Here is a 22,794-nt window from a genome sequence, read left to right as displayed (position 1 = left end):
GAATAGGCAGCACACAGAGGATTTTTAGGACAGTAAAACTACTCTGCATGACACTATAATGATAGATACACGTCATTATAAATTTGTACAAATCCACAGAAAGTACCACACCAACACTGAACCCCAATATAAACTATGGACCTTGGGTGCCCTTGATGTGTGGAAGTAGATTCATCGATTGTAACATTGTACCACTCTGATGAGGGATGTTGTTAATGGCGTGGGGGGCGATCTATGCATGTGCTGGGGCAGGAAGTATGTGGGAAATCTCTGTGCCTCTGCTCAGTTTTGCTTTGAACCTAAAACTGCTCTAAAAAATAAAGTCTATTAAAGAAAATCTCTAACCATAAAAAATAGATTAATAACTTGAACTCCATTAAAGTTAAAATGTTCATCAAGAAATACCATTATGTGAATGGAAAAGAATATGAAAAAGAATGTACATATATGCATAACTGAATCACTCTGCTATACAGCAGTAATTAACACAACATTGTAAATCAACTATACTTCAATTTAAAAAAACATTAAAAAAATATACCATTATGTGAGTGAAAAGCCATGCCACAGACCAGATTATTGCAATGTATCTGTCAAAGCAAATCTTATCTATAATATACAAAGAAATTCCACAAATTAATAACAAAAAGATAGACAATACAATTTTTTTAATAGGTTTGAGTAAGTACTTCACAAAAGAGGCTATATCCAGATAGCCAATAAGTATATGAAAATGTGTTCAACTTCATTAACTATCAACGAATATAAATTACATAGCACTACATCCCCCCGATGGGCTAAAATTAAAAGTACTGAGGGCTTCCCTGGTGGCGCAGTGGTTGAGAGTCCGCCTGCTGATGCAGGGGACATGGGTTCGTGCCCCAGTCCGGGAAGATCCCACATGCCACGGAGTGGCTAGGCCCGTGAGCCATGGCCGCTGAGCCTGCGCATCCGGATCCTGTGCTCCACAACGGGAGAGGCCACAACAGTGAGAGGCCCGTGTACCACCAAAACAAAACAAAACAAAAAAACAAAACAAAAAAAGTACTGACAATACCATGTTTTGGTAACAATGTCCAGCAACTTGGAACTCATACACTCTTAGTGGGAGTGTAACTTGACACCCTGATTCTGGAAAATTGGCAGTATCTGCTAAAGCTAAATATAAGAAAAACCCTGTGACCCAGCAGTTCCATTTATTAGGTATATACTGAAATGAGCATTTATGTCCACCAAAAGTCATGTACAAGAATGTGCATAAGAAGCTTTATTCGTAATAGCCCAAAACTGGAAACAACCCCAATATCATCAACAGAATGGACAAGTAAACTGTGGTATACTCTCACAATCGAGTATTATATAGCAAGGGAAGGTAATGAACTACTCCTATATGCAAGACAGTGGATGAATTTCACAGACGTCATGTGGAATGAAAGAAGCCAGTCACAGAAAGTATATACTGCATGATTCCTTCTGAATGATGTTCAAAAACAGACAAAACTAATCTATTGGGAGAGGTCAGAATAGCAGTTACTCTTGGGGATGGTTACTGCCTGGGAGGGGCCATGTAGGAGCCTGTTGGGGTGCTGATGAGTTCTGTTTCTTGATCTGGTAGTTAGGGGGGTACATACCTATGTAAAACTTTATCAAGTTATACATTTATTGTTATATCTTTTTAAAATTTTTATTTAAAACATTTTTTTACTGGAGTATAGGTGATTTACCATGTTGTATTAGTTTCAGGGGTACAGCAAAGTGATTCGTTAGATGTGTGTGTGTATATATATATATATATATGTATATATATACACACATATATATATATATTTTCCGATTCTTTTCCATTATAGGTTATTACACGATATTGAGGATAGTTCCCTGTGCTATACAATAGGTTCTTTTTGGTTATCTATTTTATGTATAGTAGTGTGTAGCTGTTAATCCCAAACTCTTAATTTATCCCTCCCACCCCCTTTCCCCTTTGGTAACCTTAAATTTGTTTTGCATGTCTGTGAGTTTATTTCTATTTTGTAGATAAGTTCATCTGTATCGTTTTTTTAGATTCCACATATGTGATATATATTTGTCTTTGTCTGACTTACCTCACTTAGTATGATAATCTCTAGGTCCATCCATGTTGCTGCAAGATACATTATTTCACTCGTGATGTTATATCTTTTAAAAAAGTAAACAAATAAGATATTATCCATTTTCAAGAGCTTCCTCAAGCTCTGGGTCTCTGTGAGCCCTTCCCAGAACACTTTACCCGTCACACACCCGACTGCCCTGCACTTTGAAGCAGACCGACAGGCGCAGTCTCTCCTTTGCTCTCACTTCTCCGTGTCTAGGCCATAAGGGGCTACGACGGCCTCACAGACGAGGCACCCACAGTCCCTCGGGCTGACCCGGCGCCCTCGCAGGTGCTCAATAAATATGTCTCTTCTTCTGAGATAAAAATGAACCCGGTACGTTTGATCAAGCTCGGTCTTAACCAAAATCGCGGTTCAAACATCAGGTCACGTGCCCATACGCCGGATTCCAGGGGGCGGAGGAGGCGAGAAGCGGGGAGGGGGTGCGAGGGGAGGGGCGTGAAGACCGAGAGCAATACGTATAAAAGCTCCCAAAGAGCCGGCCGCTGATATTATCCCAATGACACAGGTACAAGCAAAAACTAAGGTGCAAAGAGTTGGGCGCAAAAGCAGGCCCTGCTGCCGAGAACCGGGCGTGCGCCTGGCTGCGCGTCCCCGGCGGGCGCGCGCTCTCCCCGCCGGCCGGGAAGGTGTCCTGCGCTCGGGGCGGGTGACCCAGTCACACGACTCCTCCGAAGACCGGCCGCCGGGGAGCGGGCCTCGCTGGCCACCTCGCCGGGGCGGGGCCTTGGGCGAGCCACTGTTTTTCCGGAATTGTCCTCTTCCCGAGTCTACTGAGCCTCTCTCGCGTGCCAGGCAGCCGCTCCGGAGCCCCCAGAGGGCACCAGCGGGCACGGAGGCCGGGGCGCGCACAAGGCCCTCGGCGACCCAGCCCCGAGCCCCCAGAGAAGCCTCAGGCGCAGGCCCCGCTCCGGCTGATGAGACCGAGCTCCGTCCCTGAGTCCCCCGTCCCTCCGTCCAGGGCCGAGAGCCGCCTGCGGCCGCGTCCCTGGGGCAGGAGTTCTGGGCAGCCGCGCCCACAGCCCAGGCCTGAGCCCGGCGACCCTCGCCAGCGCGCAGGCGGCCTTGCCCACTCAACTCAGCACCTGCTCTGGGAACAAATCCGAAGCCACAGGGAGGGCTGTCACCGAGGGAAAGTGCAGTACTGCCCTACAGTCCTGAGTTCAGTGCCCAGCGCGGGTGCGCTCCAGATGCTGTTCTTCCCGACTCTCGGCCCCAGGACCCCAAGGGACCCAGAGCCTGCGGCCAAAGCACGTTGGCGCATGCGCTATGGCCCCAGCAGCCGCCACCCACTCCGTGGCTCAAAGCCTCCCGACCCACTCAGTAAACAGCTTTGCACCAACTGGCCACTTACAGGAAGTAATGGCGGCAAGCATCAGTGGGCGCAAATCTTGAGGACAGGGGCTGAGGGCTGTTCTCCACGGGAAAGGAAGAGGATAGTTGGGAGGTCAAGGGCTTGATCAGTGAAGGCCGTGGCAAATCCAGAGCCCCTTTAAGAAAAATAGACACCCCTTACCCCTCCACGAAGGTATAGGAGACTCTCTCTGTCTGGTCTATGCAGGAATCTGGATGAGTACTCCCACCCCTGGCTAGGGCTTCCAGAAACCCAGGAGGAAACTAAAGCTGAGGCAGTCAGCCCAACGAAATACCAGAATAGTTCCCCTGGAGGAGGCTGATCTGGAGAGGGCTGCTGAACAACCCACCTGCAGGGTCCATGGGAAGGGGTAGGCTCAGAGGTGCTTTGGCTAAATGCTGAAAGGGTACATTTTTTTTTTTTTTCGCGGTAAGCGGGCCTCTCACTGTTGTGGCCTCTCCCGTTGCGGAGCACAGGCTCCGGACACGCAGGCTCAGCGGCCATGGCTCACGGGCCCAGCCGCTCCGCGGCATGTGGGATCTTCCCGGACTGGGGCACGAACCCGTGTCCCCTGCATCGGCAGGCGGACTCTCAACCACTGCGCCACCAGGGAAGCCCTGAAAGGGTAAATATTAAAGTCAATATTTGACTAAAGCTTAATGTTACCAACTCAGAAGGGACTTCTGGGATACAAGAGTAAATCTGAACTTTCATACAAGTTTTTTAATTATTATTATTACAATTTAATCGTTTTATAATATTAGCAGACCACTTAACAGAAGTTTGACATTATACTGAAGGAACAATAATTTCTTAATTTCTCAGTAGTAAGAGCTGCTGGGTTGTTCCTGAGGTCACTGCAGAGCACGATTTATTTACCATATTAAATACACATTTACTCTCAACTGAGGATGACGCAGGGCAAGACTTTTCCCAAAAGGCGATCCTAATTCTAGTTATGCTAATTAGATATGATGACCTGGACAAACGTGATCTTTTTTGGGGAGGCTGGAAACAATGCTGAGATAGGCATTTGGCTACTGGACCCTCCCATGAATGAGGCCAAAGCCAAATTTCAGTTCATCCACAAACGCAGAAGGATGAAGACTGGGGCTACTTTTGATTGCCCCGAGGAGCAAAACAAAATACATTAGTCTGAAGCAGGAAATTAGATTTTATTTTTTAAAAGAAGGGAAAAACTACTTTCTTTCAGCAGGACAACCACCAAATATCCCAACCTCCTCACCCCACGGACCTGAGATAACAGTGGAGCCCAAGTAAATATTAAGACCAAGTCTTTACCTTCACAAGGCTCCCAGACTTGCTGGAATGACAAAATATCAAAGTTAGTATATAGTCAAGGTCATCATAGAGTGTTAAAGAGAAAAAAATACAGATGTGATTTAACAGCAGGAAGAAGCACTACTCTGGAAAAATGGCTCAAACCCCTGTCCAGACCACTCAGTAGCTTGCAACCTGAGCGCTGGGAACTTTGGGGTCTTCCATTTCCATACTCCATATTCCAGCAATCAACAGGCTGAACAAATAAAACATGGCACATACACTCATTACCGCTCACCTGCTTGCTATGTGCCATGCACTGCATTAAGTACTTCACACATAATAATTTATCGTTTACTCCTGTGACATAGATACTATCATGATTCCCATCTCAGAGGTGAAGAAGACTCACCCAGTGACCCATGGCGTGTTCAGTGATGAAGCTTCAGGTCTCCACTATGTGCAGACTCCACATAGCGGTCTACTGTTTTTCAAATGCATGAAAATGGAGTTGTAATCTGTAAAATAAATGTTTTATGAAACGTGTAGTAGCTGTTTTGGTCAGTAGTATAGTTTGTTTTCTCAGTCCACAGACACCAAAAGTAGCAAGAAATGATGAGTGTCCTTAACATTTCTGGTATTACATTTTTACACCAATCATATTGATGTCTAATTCTTAGGTTGGGTGCTATATTCCCAAAGTTCATAATGTTGCTATGTTACATAACATGTGTATGTGCATGTATATACACACATACATACTCATCTCACATTCTCTTGAATTATTTGAGTATTACATAATTTTTTTAATGTTTAAGAAGATTGTCAGTCTAAGAAGGTCAAAACAACACCTTTAAAAACAAGGGGTTGGGGCTTCCCTGGTGGCGCAGTGGTTGAGAGTCCGCCTGCCGACGCAGGGGAAACGGGTTTGTGCCCAGGTCTGGGAAGATCCCACATGCCGCGGAGAGGCTGGGCCCGTGAGCCATGGCCGCTGGGCCTGTGCGTCCGGAGCCTGTGCTCCGCAACGGGAGAGGCCACAACAGTGAGAGGCCCGCGAACCACACATACACACACACAAAATAATAAATAAATAATAATAATAAAAAACCCAAGGGGTTTAAAACCAAGGGTCTTGGGAACTTCCCTGGTGGCACAGAGGTTAAGAATCCGCCTGCCAATGCAGGGTACATGGGTTCGATCCCTGGTCCGGGAAGATCCCATGCGCCTTGGGACAACTAAGCCCACGCGCCACACATACTGAGCCTGCGCTCTAGAGCCCGCGAGCCACACTACTGAGCCTGCGTGCTGCAACAAGAGAAGCCACAGCAATGAGAAGCCTGTGCACCGCAACGAAAAGTAGTCCCTGCTCACCGCAACTAGAGAGAGCCCACGTGCAGCAACAGAGACCCAACACAGCCAAAAACAAAAAACAAAACAAGGGTCTTCGTGTCTGAGGGATGGGCCTGGCGTTAGGGAGATGTACCACGTGAGTTCCCGCTGGCAATAACAAAACTAACCACAGCATGGGTCATCTACAGAGTAAGGTGGATGATTGGGGGGGTGCTGTCTTCCTCTAGCAAAGGGGGGGTTCCGGTAGGATTGTGAATGACTGATGATACCACTGAAAAGAATTACAGTAAGGCCCCTACACATGAGCCTTCAAGCTGTGAAGGTGCAGTCCACCAACGTCAGCCAGCCGTGTGTGAAACTGCAGCTTCCTCCGTCTCCTGTTGCTGACGATCCTTCACCTCTACCATCTCCCACCTCCTCTCCCTCCTCCAGTCAGTAAGTCTTCCTGCCTGTTCACTCGATGCCAGACCCTGTGTGCCAGCTGTCGTGCTGGACTACTGTACTTTTTTCAAGGTACTGTACCGTAAGATTAAAAATGTTTTATTTTTTGTTTTTTATGTATTGTGTGAAAAGTGTTATAAACCTATCACAGTACAGTACTATATAGCCGATTGTGTTAGTTGGGTACCTAGGCTAACTCTGTTGGACTTACGAACAAACTGGACTTACAAATGTGCTCTCAGAACAGAACTCGTTCGTATGTAGGGGGCTTACTGTACGTTGTTAAACATCTTTAATGGGAATACTAATTTAAATGGGCTGGGAAAGGGATGAGGAAGAGGAGGGAAAGAACAAAACACCTGTGTATACTTTCTATATTGACGGTGTGTAAGTTTTACAATCAGAAAAATATAATGTAAGTAACTAGAAAAAAATTCTAGAAACAATAAGGTCCTGCTCTAGGATCCAAGAAGCCAGTGCCTACTGCCCCCTCCCCATCCCCTTCCCTCTCCCAGCCCCTCAACCACTCATTGACTGAATGAGCACAGCACTCCCTCCCTGGAAACCTTTCCCTCCGGTCCTTCCCCTTTCCCCTCCACAGGGTTTTCCCCTCTTACAGACCTCTGTATTCTTAGCACTTTGTCCCTATCTCACCATACACACTCATCCACTCATCGCATTAGAATAATGACCATTATTTACTAACCACCCGTTTGAAGGTGGGCACTGGGCTAGATACCTGACATACATTCCCTCTTTGTAACCATCACAACTACCCTCATTGATAGATGTTACCATCCCCACAACCTGCCCCAAATTGGTTACCATGTGGGCGACCCAATTCCTTGCTTACTCTGAAGCATATGCTCTTTCTACTGTCAGCATGTGCTCGTGCAAAAGCAGGCACAGCTTCAGTTCTCAATTAATATGTGCTGAGAGAGTGAAAGATATACCTACACTGTTTGCTTCCAACGAAGAAAAAGACGCAGAAAAGCATTACTCCTAAGGGAACTTTTCTTTTCTATCCCAACTTGTTGTGTCAGATAATACCCAATGGCCCCAGCATCAAAAGAAACCAGCGCACACACAGAGGATCCGCCAAACGCAGGTGCAGGAGCCGACAGCAACGTAACTGCCAAGGCAACAAGCCACACCTTACCCACCATCCCTGTCCCCCGGAGTTTTGGAAGGCCTTGGCACTGCTACGTCTCACCCTACTAAGGACAGTGTAGAAAAGAAATAGACAGCCTCTAGTGAGTCAACCCCCCCATGTCCTCTGAGGGTATCCCGTCAGCCAACGAGACTTAGTCAACGGTAAATACATTTGCTGTAAATCACTGGAAGAAACGGTTTTATTTCTCCTGCATCCCTTTCCTGCCGAGTTCCAACAGAAAAGACTACGATGAATTTCCCAGTTACGTTATGGTACTGAAATTTCATCTGCAATAGCCCTGTTGGTTGCCTACCTCAACAGGACAGTTTGCACAGCCCACAGCACGGCGCCAAGCACAGAGCGAGGGCTCCCAAAAAAGTTTCTAGTATTATTGGAATACAAATTCATGCAGCCGAGAACTATTTGATACCACGCGTCAGGAACTATGCCAAGCTGGGGTTAAGTGCTAAAGCAAAATCAAGACCCTCCGTACACGGATCTTTTTGTTAAAAGGCTATTGTTTGGGTAACTAGGCGCTGCGGTGCGTTGGCCCACCGCGCAGACGCTCTGCTTGCCACAGGAAGTCAAGAATCACCTGGAACCCAGTATTAAGAAAATATTTCTTCCCATGGGCTTTCAGTAAGGTGGAATGGCTTTCTTCGTGAGCTGAAACCGTTTTTAGGTTTTCAGTTTTATTATTGTCGGGGAAGGCCCCTTTACCACGCGGGCCATTTCCTGCAAACGGGCAGCTCGCAGCACTTCGCCGAGCCCCAGGCGCACGCCGGCCCCGCTCCGGGGACACCCGGTCGCCTCCCCGGCCCTGCGCGCCCGGGTAACCTCTCCGCTCGCTCTGCGTTCAGCACGCGCGCCCAGCCAGGCGGGGAGGCCGGCCGCCCGCGTCTAGGGCCGGGGAGACGCACGCGCGGCGCCCACGTCCGGCGGCGCGGCGTCGGACGCTGCGGAGGATCGAGAAGGATCTGGAAGAATCCGGTTAGACCGGGGGGACGGGAGGGGGAGCCCAGGAGAGCGCGCGGCGGGGGCGAGGGCTGGCCCAGGAGTCCGAGGGTCCCAGGACCGGGGCGGGGCCAGGCGGCCGGCGGGAGGAACGAACCAGAAACCACCTTTCGTAGGAGCGCCCTGAGCGCCAGAGCCCGAACCGGCCGCCGTCTCTAGAAAGTTCTCCCCCCACGTCCTTCGCGGCCGCCCGGCTCCTCCCAGCCCCTCCCTCCGCGGCGGTGGAACCAATCGCTCCCCCGGCCGCCCACGACCCACCTCCTGCGCCCGCCCTCGCCGGAGCAGAGGTGCGCGAGCCCCGGCCGGCCGCCCGCACAGCCGCGCACTGACCGGCGCCCGCTGCTCAAGGAACGGCACGATGACCGCCGAGGAGACGAAGGCTGCAGAGAGCGGAGCGCAGTCGGCGCCGCTGCCCCTCGAGGGGGTGGACATCAGTCCCAAGCAGGATGAGGGCGTACTTAAGGTAAGGGGCGGGGGCGCCCCGGGGCGGCGGGGGGCGCCGAGAGCCCGTCGCCGCCGCGCTCCAGCAGCCGGCCGGGGCTCGGGGCTCGGACGGCCGCCTCTGCAGCCTCCCGGCCGGCCGTTGACCGCGGCGTGCAGCCGTGGCCGGGCGCACCGCCTTGCTGGCCGGGCCGCCGGTTCGGGGCGGGAGGGCGGCCACACACTCGGAAGGAGGTCTGGGCTGAGGGCTTCCCAGTCCCCCAGACCCGGTCCCCGGCCCCCAGGCCCGGGAGCGCAGCGCCTGCTCCGGCCGCCGCGTGCGCGGGGAAGGGCGCAACGGGGGGGGCGGGCGCGTGAGCCGCGGGGGGCCGGGCGCCGTGCACCACCCCTCTCTGCGACCCGGGACCTCGCGGCCGGCTCCTTCCCTGCCGCCGCCGCCGGGGAGCCCCCCCGGCCGTCTGCGCCTCGGGGGTGCGGAGCTCGCCGACCCTGGCAGTTAAACATTAGCCAGGACGCGAAGCGGGTCCCAGGAGTTATTTCCTGGCCTGCCGGCCTTTGTGCGACTTGGCGCGCGGACCCGGCGCCCTCCGCCTTCTCGTCACCCCCTTTCTAAAGGCTGGGACCCGGCTAGGTCACCCGCTCGGCCATGCTGTCCCCCTCCCCCCGCCCCGGTGCACGCCGGGACCTGTAGTTCACCCCCCCTCCCCGGGCCTTCCTGAGCGCGGGGTGCGGGGCTGGGAGGAGGTGCTTTGCTTGGGCGCCCGAAACCGTGTTCCGCCCGAGGAGCCAGGGGAGGGGTCTGGGACCCAGGCATCGGGGCATCTTGACCCACGTCAGGACAGCCCGCCGCGGTTCGGAGCTGGTTCTGCGCTGTCCAGGATAGCGAAATCCCAGCCCGGATTCGTGCCCAGTCCTCACCCAGCGTCTCTCCTCCTGGCTTCCCACTGCTCAGCCCCACGTGCGCGTGTGCCCTGGGCGAGCTCGAGACCTCGGGGCGCTCTTAGCTGGTGCAGAACGCACCTGGCTGCTCTCCCAGTGGGGACGCGGCTTCCCGGGAGACTCATTTCCCCTTTGATTTTCCACTCCTTCCCCTTTCCTTTTCTATTGCTATTCAAGTCCACATCCATTCCATCGTGGAAGCTTTCCCTTAGAGGGTGACCACACACATACCAGGGAGCCCACAGAGCCACCTTTTATAAATGGTAAAGAAGAGAAGCAAGAGTCTTAGAAGTTCCTGGGAAATACTCTGGCCCTGAAAAGGATTTCAGTAGCCTACCAGTCACGAATGCTCAAGTCCCAAGTCAGAGGTTAGGGCCTCGTTGAGAGCCTGGGCTCACCTGTAACCTGGTGATTGCTTTTACCTCACCTGGACTGCTCCTGTTCTTTTCATTATTCATATTCCTCTTTTCTCCCTAAACTAGATCCTGATCTGATTGATGACTGATGTTTAGAAAGAATGAGGAAACGTAGCATAAATACTTTTCCCTTTGTTGCTGATAATTATTCAGTCTTTCACCGGTTTAGTCCTGTAACAACTCTGATAGGGATTATGGTTACTACTTTAGAAATAAGGTCTGGAGAGTGAAAGTGACTTGTACAAGAGCATACAGCAAAAACTTGAACTCAGGTGTTGTTTTGTCTCAAGTGTTTCACACCAAGTCACGTCGTAGTGGAAGACAGGGAGGTCAGTTGGTTCTAACCAAGCTCCACAGCAGAGTCATTTGATGACGGGCTCGTCGAGTTACAAGGAGGCAGAAGAGTCTGTTTACGTTCTGGTCAGAGGCGTGCGGGTAGTCGTGGTGCCTCTGCGTCCATCCCCAGGCACTCACCTTCTCCCTTTCCTCCAGGTCATCAAGCGAGAGGGCACAGGCACGGAGATGCCCATGATCGGGGACCGAGTCTCTGTCCACTACACGGGCTGGCTGATTGATGGCACCAAGTTTGACTCCAGCCTGGACCGCAAGGACAGATTCTCCTTCGACCTGGGGAAAGGTGGGCATGGTTAGCGGTCTGGTGAGATCGGGGGGTGTGAGCTGTCGCAAGCAGAAACAGCATTCTCAGGAGTTCACAACGGAAGACTTTGTTACAATCTTAATTTTTTCTTTTTTTTTTGTTTCCGCTGTCCTGAAACTATGTTGATTTTTAAAATTTTTAAAAATTTATTTCCTTGTTGCGTCAGATCTTAGTTGTGGCAGGCGGGCTCCTTAGTTGCAGCTCACCGGCTCCTTAGTTGTGGCATGCGAACTCTTAGTTGCGACATGCATGTGGGATCTAGTTCGAGGACCAGGGATTGAACCCAGGCCCCCTGAATTGGGAGCGCCGAGTCTTAACCACTGCGCCACCGGGGAAGTCCTGGAACTGTATTGATTTTTATCTCTCATTCCCCTGATCACCTCTGAATGCCTTGCTTCCTCTTCAAGGATGGATTGATTGCCTTGTTTTCTTGAACCCCTTTGTTCCAGAGTTGAGTGGTTTTTTTTTTTTTTTTTTTTTTAAGTGGTCTGCAAGCAGGTTTTCTACCTTCCTGGTCCCATTTCTAAAGAGTGTCCAGCTTCCCCTTGGGCATGGGACAGTAAGTCTCTGGGGCCACTGTTTGAACTCAGAGTCAGATCCCTGCCAAGGAGAACCTGTTTGTTTTCTTTTCTTTCTTTCTTCCTTTTTTTTTTTAAATAAATTTATTTATTTTTTGCTGTGTTGGGTTTTTGTTGCTGCGCGCGGGCTTTCTCTAGTTGCGGCGAGCGGGGGCTACTCTTCGTTGTGGCGCGTGTGCTTCTCTTGTTGCAAAGAACAGGCTTCAGTAGTTGTGTCTCATGGGCTCTAGAGCGCGGGCTCGTAGTTGTGGTACACGGGCTTAGTTGCTCCGCGGCATGTGGGATCTTCCCAGACCAGGGCTCGAACGCATGACCCCTGCATTGGCAAGCGGATTCTTAACCACTGCGCCACCAGGGAAGTCCCGATCTGTTTGTTTTCTGTACCCACAGGGGAGGTCATCAAGGCTTGGGATATTGCTGTAGCGACCATGAAGGTGGGGGAAGTCTGCCACATCACCTGCAAGCCAGAATACGCCTACGGTGCGGCGGGCAGCCCTCCCAAGATCCCTGCCAACGCCACGCTTGTGTTCGAGGTGAGTGGCCACAGGGAGCAAGGCAAAGAGCCAGCCTTGTCTCAGCCCAGGACCTGGCTGCCCTCCAGCGCTTCCTGCCTCTCGGAGACAATGTAGCGAAGGCTGAGGGCCTGCCCTCGGGGGAAGGGGAGGAATGGAGAGAGCGGCTAGCTTTGCCGTGCATGTAACCTGCTGCTGCCAGAAAGTGGTCAGTGATGAGGGTTCAGGTGGGAAGAGGTAGCCACGCACCCCTTTTCAGACTTGAAGCAGCAGGATGAGGGCTTGAGGCCTGTTTATCTCTGCAGCAGTGCCCAGAGGAGATGGGTCCTAACTGAAAGGAATCAGGAGGTCATAATCTACATAGAGTGGTGACTGACAGCAGAGAGTGCTGGTGCTCCGGAGATAAGAGGAAGGGAGAGATGCCTGCTGCGTGGGGCGGGGGCGGGGAGGAAAACCTTTGCTGAGGAGCTGGAACTTGACAGCGTTCCGACCTGAAGATGGTTGATCCCTACCGAGTGGAAGCCGGGAGAATGTTGGCAAGGCTGGTGAGAGGTGGTGGGTGGCTGCTGGCGCCCGTCAGGCCGAGCCTGTCCAGTAGCTGGGTTGGGGCTGTCTGGAGGGCACACTGTTACGGGGGTAGCGAGCGCACAGAGCGATCTCCTGGGTGAAGTGAAGCCCTGCGGCCTGCCCGCGTCTGCCAAAGCTGAGCCAGGGCAGCTCCCAGGAACCTCGCAAAACTGCCACTTGGGCCACTCCTGCTGTCGCTGCCCTCGCGGTCAGACCTGCTCTGGCATTTACTGGGGACTCTTCCGAGTGAGAGAGGAGCTGTGACCCCTTACACCTTGTCCCACAGGTGGAGTTGTTTGAGTTCAAGGGAGAGGACCTGACGGACGAAGAAGACGGTGGAATCATCAGGAGAATCCGGGCTCGGGGGGAAGGCCACGCCAAGCCCAACGACGGCGCCCTCGTGGAGGGTGAGGCGGGGCAGGGTGGGGTTTCGGGCAGGTTCTGGTGCGCACGCCCTGGGTCACCGGTCCTCGTAGTACCCTTCTCTGTGAAGTGAGGGCCTGAACCACGTCCTCTTGATGTTCCTCCACGTCTGAGAATGCCGAAGGGTGTTTGGGGAGCAGGAAGTGACGAGGCAGCGGGGGCGGCTGCGGCGGCATCCTTCCTCAGTCTCCTGCCTGCTCACGCCCCTGGTACGTCGCCTGTCTTTCACGCCAGTTGCGCTGGAAGGCTACTACAAGGACCAGATCTTTGACCGCCGGGAGCTCCGCTTTGAGGTCGGCGAGGGGGAGAGCGTGGATCTGCCGTGTGGGCTGGAGAAGGCCATTCAGCGCATGGAGAAAGGAGAACATTCCATCGTGTATCTCAAGCCCAGGTGAGGTACACTTTGGCCCAGGTGTGGCAGTCTGTGGAACAGGTGGGTGGACCAAGGTCGGATCTACTCGTCCACAGCGAGTTGTGTAACCGGCCCTTTGTACGCCTCCCCTGCGTGCGGTCACTGTGCTCTGGGCGCCCTGCACGCACACCATCACGATCCCCTGGAATCCACACCTGCTGTTTTCAGTCACGCTGCTACAGCTTCCCCTTTCTAGTGACAGGAAGATTTTCACTTTCTGTTCATTCAGTCATTAACCGCATTTATTGAAACACACCTACTGCGTGCCGGACACAGTGCTGAAAATCCTCAGTTATTCGGAGACACTGTTGCCACCTTCTAGTGACTCATTGCTCTGTGGGGTACCATTTAAACTAGTAATCGTGCCCGTGTGTAATGTGAGTTATTAGAAGGATTTGTAACATGCTAAGTAAGAGCCCAAGGAACGGTGTGAAGAGGTCAGGGAAGATTTTGCCAAGCAGGAAACATCTGATCCGAGACCGAAGCGATGAGGAGGTACTTTGCAGGAAACAGGAAGCCCTTTCGGTGTGGAGCAGGTTAAGTGCTGCTGAGATGACCTCGCGTTTTCCTGCCCCACAGCTATGCTTTCGGCAGTGCTGGGAAGGAGAAGTTCCAGATTCCGCCGAATGCTGAGCTCAAGTATGAAGTACAGCTCAAGAGTTTTGAGAAGGTGAGTTTGTTCAAGGTCTTCCCTGCCCTGAAGTCAGGGCCCACCCTGGACGTGACTCCCTGGGGTGGCTGACAACTTTGTTTCTCCCTTGGGGTGCGTCAGGCCAAGGAGTCCTGGGAGATGAGTTCAGAGGAGAAGCTGGAACAGAGCAGCATCGTGAAGGAGCGGGGCACCGTGTACTTCAAGGTGAGCCTGCCGCGCGGCCCCGAGCACGCTCCAAGGAGCGGATGGGTCGGCCCCTGCGGCTGTGGCCAAGTGGACCCGAGCCGCCTGCTCGAGCCGGCGCTAGGGGTTGGGCGGGGCGGGACTTTCTCACGCCTGTGGGCCACCGGTGTCGACAGGGTACGATGGCAGGGGCCCACCGAAGCTGTGCCGGGTGCCTGAGCCTCCCTCCCATTCCAGGAAGGCAAGTACCAGCAAGCCCTGCTGCAGTACAAGAAGGTCGTGTCCTGGCTGGAATTCGAGTCGAGCTTCTCTAACGAGGACGCGCAGAAGGCGCAGGCCCTTCGGCTGGCCTCGCACCTCAACCTGGCCATGTGTCACCTGAAGCTGCAAGCCTTCTCGGCCGCCGTCGAAAACTGTAATAAGGTGAGAGCGAGGGCAGCGTTCCCGGGCAGGCCTGGGCGAGCGGCCGGCCTGTCTGGAACGTGCCCGCAGCGACTGGGGCACAGGTAGCAGGACGGAGCCGTGGGGCTCTCAGGTGCAGGGCCCAGAGGCAGGGCTGTGGGGAGCAAGTGGCTTGGCCTCAGTGGTCGGAGGCAGTGGCCCAGCGGTGGGCAGAAACACTGGATGGAAGAACCGGCTCCGTGTTCTCTTCTCCCCAGCTCTTTGCCTCTCCCTCCTGTGCACCCACTTTAGTCTAAAGAGGTGGACTTCCCTGGTGGTCCAGTGGTTAAGACTGTGCTTCCACTGCAGGGGGCACAGGTTCCATCCCTGATGGGGGAACTAAGATCCCATAAGCCACATGGCACGGCCGAAAAAAAAAAAAAAAAAGAGCATGGAAATGTCACGGGTTCTTGTCTTTCATCTAAAGACCTGTCTTCGCTGTCTGCCTCTTGGACTAAATGAGGTGCCTTCCTAGACCTTGGTCCTTTCCGTGTGGTGCCCAAGGCTCGTTCTTCCTGGGGTGGGGCCTCATCCTGCTGAGGGCTGCCTCGGGAACCCAATGCTGGCCGGAGAAGCTGCAGGATCTGAGGTCTTGCTGCTGCGTGCTCCCTGTGTCTCAGGCCCTGGAACTGGACAGCAACAACGAGAAGGGCCTTTTCCGCCGGGGAGAGGCCCACCTGGCGGTGAACGACTTTGACTTGGCACGGGCTGATTTCCAGAAGCTCCTGCAGCTCTACCCCAGCAACAAAGCCGCCAAGGCCCAGCTGGCTGTCTGCCAGCAGCGGATCCGCAAGCAGCTCGAACGGGAGAAGAAGCTCTACGCCAACATGTTTGAGAGGCTGGCTGGGGAGGAGAGCAAGGTGAGGGTGGGGACGGGGAGCGGTTAGGGTGGACAGGGACAGAGGCATCCCTTCGTCCCCACCCCCAGCCCAGCCAGGGCGGGCCCTTTGTGCCTTTGCCTGTCTGTGCCGACCCTGGAAGCCTGGAGCAGCAGCCCGGGCTCCCCGCTGTCCGGCCCCCTGTGTGTCAGGAGTTGGCTGCTCTGATGGTCTTCCCAGCCTGCATTCTCTGTGCCTGTTTAAAACTCAGGTTTCAGAAACTGAGGTTTAAATAGGTAATGCATGTACGTGGTTAAATTCAGACTGCACACAAGGTGTAGTGGAAAGGCTCCCTCCCCCACCCAGTGTGCTGGCGGGACAGACAGTGATCCCTGGCGACAGGCAGTGGGCTCTGCCTACTACTTTGTGCATCGTGTTTTCTTCACGTCATACCTGGAAGCTTATTTCACATCAACATGTGAAAGAGCTTTCACGTTCGTTCTTAGGCTCATGTAGTCTTCCACTGTGTGGATGTATCATACATATCTTACTTACCCAGGTCCCTATTTCTTAGTCTCCCAGTGTTCTAAACCTGCACTAATAGAAATATAATGCAAATTATATTTGGAATTTAAATTTTCTAATAGCTGTGTTTTAAAAAAAAAGTATAAGGTGAAATTAATTTTAATATTTAATTCACCCAAGGAATCTAAATATTGCAACGTAATTTTTTAAATTGCATTTTTTATTTTTTTCAGATTAAGCCTTCAAAATCCAATGTGTATTTTATACTTAAATTGTTTTGAACTAGCTGTATTTAAAGTGTTCAGTAGGCACATATGGTAGTAGCTGCCATGGACAAGTAGAGTTTTATACAGTGTTGCAATAAAGTGAATTCATCATTTTGTACGTGAGCAGGTGTATCTCTAAGTCGTACATGGAAAGGGAATTGCTGTGTCCCTATGATTCTATTAGCAGTTAGACTTTTTATTTTAACTTGGGCAGGAGTATTTCTGGGTACAGACCACCCTGGTGTCAGTGTGTGCTGGGTGATCACTTGGGTGCAGGCAGGTGAGAGTGGGGGTGTGGGTAAGAGTCCCCTTTACCGTCAGGGGGCAAATGAGAACTGGAATTTACCCCCTTCCCCCTCTCCCTTCTTGCAGGCCAAGGCCACGGTCGCTTCGGGAAACCAGGTCACTGACACAGAGATGAAGGATGAGCAGAAGAACGATGTGGCAGGGGGCCAGCCTCAGGTGGAGGCCGAAGCGTAGCCCCGCCAGCCCTGCTCCCGGCTGCCTGACCCCTCCTCCCTACCCTCCTCCACCCTGTTAGTTTTGTAAAAACTGAAGAACTTTGAGTGAATTAGACCTTTATTTTTCTATCGGGTTCGATGGTGGCTTTGGGGGAAGGGGGGAAGGAGCAGGCTGGGGGATTGAGGTCGGGGGTCATTTTAGGTGGTGTCACCCCCTTCCCTTCCCCCATTCCACGTGAACGAACGTCCCTCCACACGCGCACTCACGAGAACGTTATTTATTTTGCTTCCTCTGTCTTCTCTGTCCGTCTTTCAGGTGGTAGAAGGGGGCATGACGCGGTAGGGATGTGAGGTCTGACGAGAAGGCGGGGTGGGGGGGACCCCTGGACAGCCCCTTCCCCCCCAGTTCCTCCTCGTGGACGTGGGTGCTAGGGGCACGGGAAGCACGGCTGTGCCCGTTACCTCTCTCTCCTTTCCTCGCCCCAGGTGGTGTGGCTGACGCTGCCTTCTGGTGTCATGGTGACTACCCCTGTGCCCCCTCCCGTCAGTGTCCCTTCTCAGCCAGGCGTGTCCCACCCCCTCAGCCTCTTCCCTGCACTTGCTGAAGGTACAGGCTCGCCTCAAGTTCTGTGCTTGAGCAATAAAGTGGAAACAATAAAACCTGGGTGTTGGGCAGCCCTTTGTGTTTGGCGGGGGGGGGGGCGTGGGCGGCTACACCAGGGGGCAAAACTAAGGGAGTCACCCACCCCATCCCCAGCCTGCCTGGGGCAGCAGCTGACACCGAGCAGGGCCTCCTGCACACCACACGGGCTGTAGTGGGGCCTGCGCTCAAAGCCTGCCCGTGGGTCTCCCACACTCCTCCCCCCAGCAGCCTGGCAGGTTTTCAGTAGCTCTGGTTTCTCTTCCCTAACACTTGGGAAGAGGAAAATATATAAACATCTAAACTACATTGGGACCAAGCGACTGAGTTTGCTTTGAGGTTAGATTTGCCTACTTCTGCCCAAGTGATCCAGTAGAAAGTTCAAGCTGTCTTGGTTTCCTAACAAAGTGAAACCCCTGGTGTCAGCCACGCCTCTCGCCGTTTACACAAGGGAAGAGGGAAGAACAGTCGTCAAGCCTGGCAACACCGGCAGCCCCTCAGGCCCACTGTCCAGCTTGCTTCTTGGCCTTAATGGGGAAAAGCTTATGCTTTTTCCTCACTGTGCTTCGACCCCTGGCTTCTATAGCATTCTGGGGCCCTGGGAGAGAAGCCAAGGGGCGTGAGTGAGTCATGCTGAGCCTTGGACGATCTTGACTGCAGGCCAGAGCCTGTGTCTATGCCCTTCTCCCTTGTCTGTGTGGGCTGTCTAGTCCTTTCTGCCTGGTGATATGGTTAGCCTGCCCACCACATGCCTGTACAGTTCCTTCCAGAAGAAACTTCTCTATACTTGCACTGTGGAAGATTAATTTCTGTGAAAAAGTTCAAGTCGTACAGCATAGCCGGTGCTAGAGCCAGAACTAAAGTTTGGGTGTCTCTCCTCCCAGTGCCACTGCTTGCTCTCTGCTGGGTTCACATCATAGCCCCGGGCTTAGGGTTTGTGTCTGGGTCTCTGGTGTTTCAGGATTAGACTTGCCCCTGCAGCCCAGGATAATAGCTAACCCTCACTAAGCACTTTTGGTGTAAGCCCAGCCTCACACAGATGAACTTAAATCCTCGTAACCATCCTACAAAAAAGGTATTGCCCCATATTACAGATGGGGAAACCAAGGGTCAGAACTTAAATGGAAAGATGATCTGCCTGGAATGTGAGATGACCTCTTGAACAAACCCAAACTGCTCTGAGGTTCATGTGACCTCAGGCAAGTTGAGCCTCTTTGCTCGTCTGCAAAAATGGAGACGGACAAAAAGCATGCCTGAGGTTCCCTCCACCTCTGGATGCTTCTGTAGGATTCCAAGAATTTGAAACATAACGAAAAAAAACCCCAAACCATAACTGCACTTCTGTAGAACCCTGGAAACTGGACAAGCCTTGGTTTATGTGCCATTAAAACTGTCTTCTGAGGATGTTTTAGTGCAGTGGCCAGAAGTCTTTAAGGTTAAAAATAAATGCACCACCTACTCCACTCTGCTCTGGGTCGGGCGCAAGTGTATTTCCCAGTCAGTCACACCCTCCTCACCAACACTTAAATCTTTCCATATGCAGAGAATGGAGTAAAGAGAACCAGTAGCAACCAGAACTGAGCTGTTCCTGCAGACTACCACGTGGTCTCTGGAAGATCTTAAATGGGGTTTATCTTGTCCTAGTGCTGGTCCAAACATCAAGTTCTATAGATTTTTATCTCCTGGGTATTTGCAGTCCCCGTTCCAGCAGCCCTTTCCCAGCGTCCCCACGTGCCCCGACCCTGTTTGCCTGTCCTGTGAAAGGCTCCCACGCATTCCCATGTGCGCCCCTGCGGGTCACCGTGTGCTGCGTCCCAGCCGAATCCCTCCAACCGCTTAAGCGCTGACTGCGCCTTTCCAGCCCGTTTGGGCTGCAGGTCACACCCCGCGGGCCTGGGCCAGCCTGCCGTCCCAGAATCGGTGCACTGGACTCCACCCGCCACACCAGTCTGAGTGAGAGGGTGAGCGGTGAATCTCATTTCAGTTGGAGAAATAACACGTGGAAGATGTTTTAGGCAGGACTGGTAACAGGTAGTCCCTTTTCAGGAAACTATTGCTTGGAAATAAACAGTGGAACCTTCGATGCCCTATTCCTTCTGTCTTAAAGACCAACCTTCTGGGTCCCAAAGCAGCACTCCTCAAAGCCTTGTAACCCTTAGGTTGAAAGGACAGTGGGCTTAGGGCAGTGCTGAAAAAAAGCCAATGCAAGTGTGAGAAGACATTCTTGTCCTCTTTCTGGGAATCGTTATGGCTGACTTTACGACTGCAGTTCCCCAGCTGCTTGCCAACCTCGGATAACTCGGATGCACCAACTATTCTTAATTATAAAACACAACAAAACCTTATTTAGCACGCAATGAACACTCAATACACCACTTTGGAAGGCAAAGTGAGAATGTGAAAGATTCACAAAGTGGTTCTAGGGACGAATGATCAAGAAAAAGCAGTGCCTTGGTGAACTGAGAGTTCCTTGACTAGAAGAGAGGACCAGCCATACCCTGTCCCCCAACCGGAGACAAGCACGTTCCCTTCAGATCTCCAGTCTCCGGTTCCACCGTTAGAAGAGCCTCACACATAAATGGTTACGTTTGTATTTTTTTTTAATTGAGGTGAAATTCACATGGTTTTAACCATTTAAAGCGATCAATTCCGTGGCCTTTAGTCCGGTTACAATGTTGCACAAGCACCACGTCTAACCGCTTCTGAAACACTTTCACCGCCCTTCGCCTTTCAAGCCCATGTCCTGATGTTTGGGCTTCGGTGACAAGAACGACTCTCCATGCTTCAGTTAATGGCCAGTAGAGTCCTGAACAGGCAACAGCTCTGACGGGTTCTGATGGGGGCGGGCGGGGGAAACAACACGCAAGCGCAGTGGACTCTGAATGACCACCTCGCTCAGAGCAGGGCCCCCACTGCTGTTCTGCCTAACGGCTAGGTCAAGCAAGTGTGAGCAACAGCTTTCTGTGCCTCACGACCTCTAGAACCTTCAGCATGCTAAGGTGCACTGTGAATCACACTTGTGCAAGTCTCACACTGAGCCCATTGGAAGCTCTGGCCCCGCCCTCAGGATGGTGAGTGGCTCTGGGCCTCACATGCAGAAAGAGATTCATTTCAAGGTCCTGTCTCTTCCCTGGGCACCCTAGGCCGACACCCTGAACAGGACCACCCTGTCTACTCGTGGAGAAAGAGGCGGACAAAGAATCTCCCTAGAAACGCTTCCTGCTTAACACACCTCCCCTTCCCTGGCCATTAGCAGGTTTCTACTGAAGCTATTGTTCAGCTACACCCACACAAACACCGTATCCAAGTCATCTAACCAGGAAGACCGCCTGGTTAGGCAGTGCTGGGGAGGAAGCCAAAATCCACGCTGAGAGAGCGCCTGGCCTAAATGAGACAAGCTCTAGATAGTAACGCTGGAGACCCGCCAACCATCTCACTAAAAAGGGCCAACAACAGGGGTCTCCTTGCGGAGCCAGGGCTCTGTCTGCATGGCTCTGCCATGCCTGGGCCTGTGTTCCACTCACTGGGACCGTGACACCCAGTGCAGTTCAAGTAACTGGCACAGCGGGGAGAGGCATGGGGCAGGGGGGCTTGATTCTCGCCATGTTTCTCGGAGACCTGTCTTTCCTTCCTTTCTAACTTTGTTTGGCCCTCTTGACGAAAGCCAAAAGGCACTGGATCCAAGTTGCAATCATAATGACATGACCTTCATGAAGTGACAAACACAGAGCAAACAAAAACAGGCACCCTGGCACAGGAAGGTCAAGAACGAGAAGCCCAAGTGATGAGGAGGATAAACCAAGGCACGGTGGGCGCGAGGTTAGGGTCCCATTTCAGAGAGCTGGGGCAGGCCAGGGCTCTGGGTGACAGGAGCAAGGTGATCCTCATCTATTTTGTCCTGGATTATTAATTAATTTATTTTACTATTTCATTCACAGGGCTGGGAAAAGAGAAAACAATGGAGTCATACAGTAAAAAGAAACAATTCAGAACTAAATAAGTTTACACTTATTAGAGGGAAACATTTTAAAGTTGGTTGTTTTTCCACCCCTTAACCCTAGTATGAAGCTTAGGGTTTGAGCCAAGATGGGAGGACAAAGATGTGGTAGTGCGGTACAAGGCAGCATGCAACTCCTCCGTAAGCAGATGGATTTAAAGCACCGGGTACACACATGTGACCCAGAGCCTTGGAACGGACCTGGCCAGCCCCACAATACACCACAAGGAACAGAAACCTAAGGGTACCTACAGTCCCCAGCGTCTGTCCAGACTATCTCCTCTTTGCCGTTCTGACCTACTGCTTCCTGTTCTCATCTTATCTGGCCATGAGAGCCACAGGATCTCTAGGGGTAGGGGTGCTGTGGCTCTCGTGGCCATCCCCTCCCCAGCTATCACTTGTAAAGCATGTTGCACATATATTATTTCATGTAATTCGTGCAACCACCGTGACCTTGTCTCCTTATTCCAGTTTTTTGGATGAATAAACAGGTTCAGCAAGATAAAGCAACAAGGCAGAAAATGATGAAGGTGGGGCTCAAACCAGAATTGTTTGAGCCAAAACCCCACGTCCTTTCTGTCGCTGGCTGCCAGAGTTCCTAGCAAAGTCCTCAGGCTAGAAATCAGGGTCCCCTCCCCAGCTCCAAACAAAAAGGTCCTGCCCTCCAGGGCCTTCTCCCACTATGTTCAGATGTAGAAAGTAGGCCAGCCCTGATTCAACATCCCCAGGTGAGGTAGATGTCCTTATTTTTACAAGGTTGACTCCTGAAAGACCAACGTGTAGATCAGTCTGGGCCTGCAAACCTAAACCTAAAAATATACTGAACACCTGTAGAATCTCACAAATAATACTTTTGATATCCTGATTGATGAGGCCCAAAGAAAGGCTGCACTGGTTTCAACATGGAACGTTTCCCCCTGAGGCCAGCCTTGTTGGTGATGTCCCATTTACGCTACGGAGGGGGGCCCCCGAGGGAGAGAAGCAAAAGCTTTGTGCTGGGGGGGGCCAGAGCAGACCCAGAATCCCAGCGACCCCGATTTCTAGCCTGAGGACTTTCCTAGGAACTCTGGCAGTCAATGACAGAAAGGACGTGGGGTTTTGGCTCAAACAATTATGGTTTGA

The 22,794-nt window shown here is 52.2% G+C and overlaps 1 protein-coding gene across 1 annotated transcript; it reads left to right on the top strand.

The window, feature by feature from the left end:
• Positions 1-8,976: 8,976 nt before the first annotated feature.
• Positions 8,977-17,145, top strand: FKBP4 (FKBP prolyl isomerase 4). Its single transcript, XM_082636242.1, has 10 exons — positions 8,977-9,206; positions 11,032-11,176; positions 12,166-12,308; positions 13,141-13,261; positions 13,512-13,668; positions 14,269-14,359; positions 14,462-14,545; positions 14,762-14,947; positions 15,586-15,825; positions 16,947-17,145. Exons 1-10 carry the CDS (start codon positions 9,102-9,104, stop codon positions 17,052-17,054), a joined length of 1,380 nt encoding a protein of 459 aa, XP_082492368.1. The 5' UTR covers positions 8,977-9,101; the 3' UTR covers positions 17,055-17,145.
• The last annotated feature ends 5,649 nt before the right edge of the window (positions 17,146-22,794 follow it).

The sequence above is a fragment of the Mesoplodon mirus genome (genome assembly GCF_964341445.2).
Source record: "Mesoplodon mirus genome assembly, chromosome: 11".
In the NCBI taxonomy this organism is placed as follows: Eukaryota; Metazoa; Chordata; class Mammalia; order Artiodactyla; family Ziphiidae; genus Mesoplodon; species Mesoplodon mirus.
This window is presented reverse-complemented; position numbering and strand designations above follow the sequence as displayed.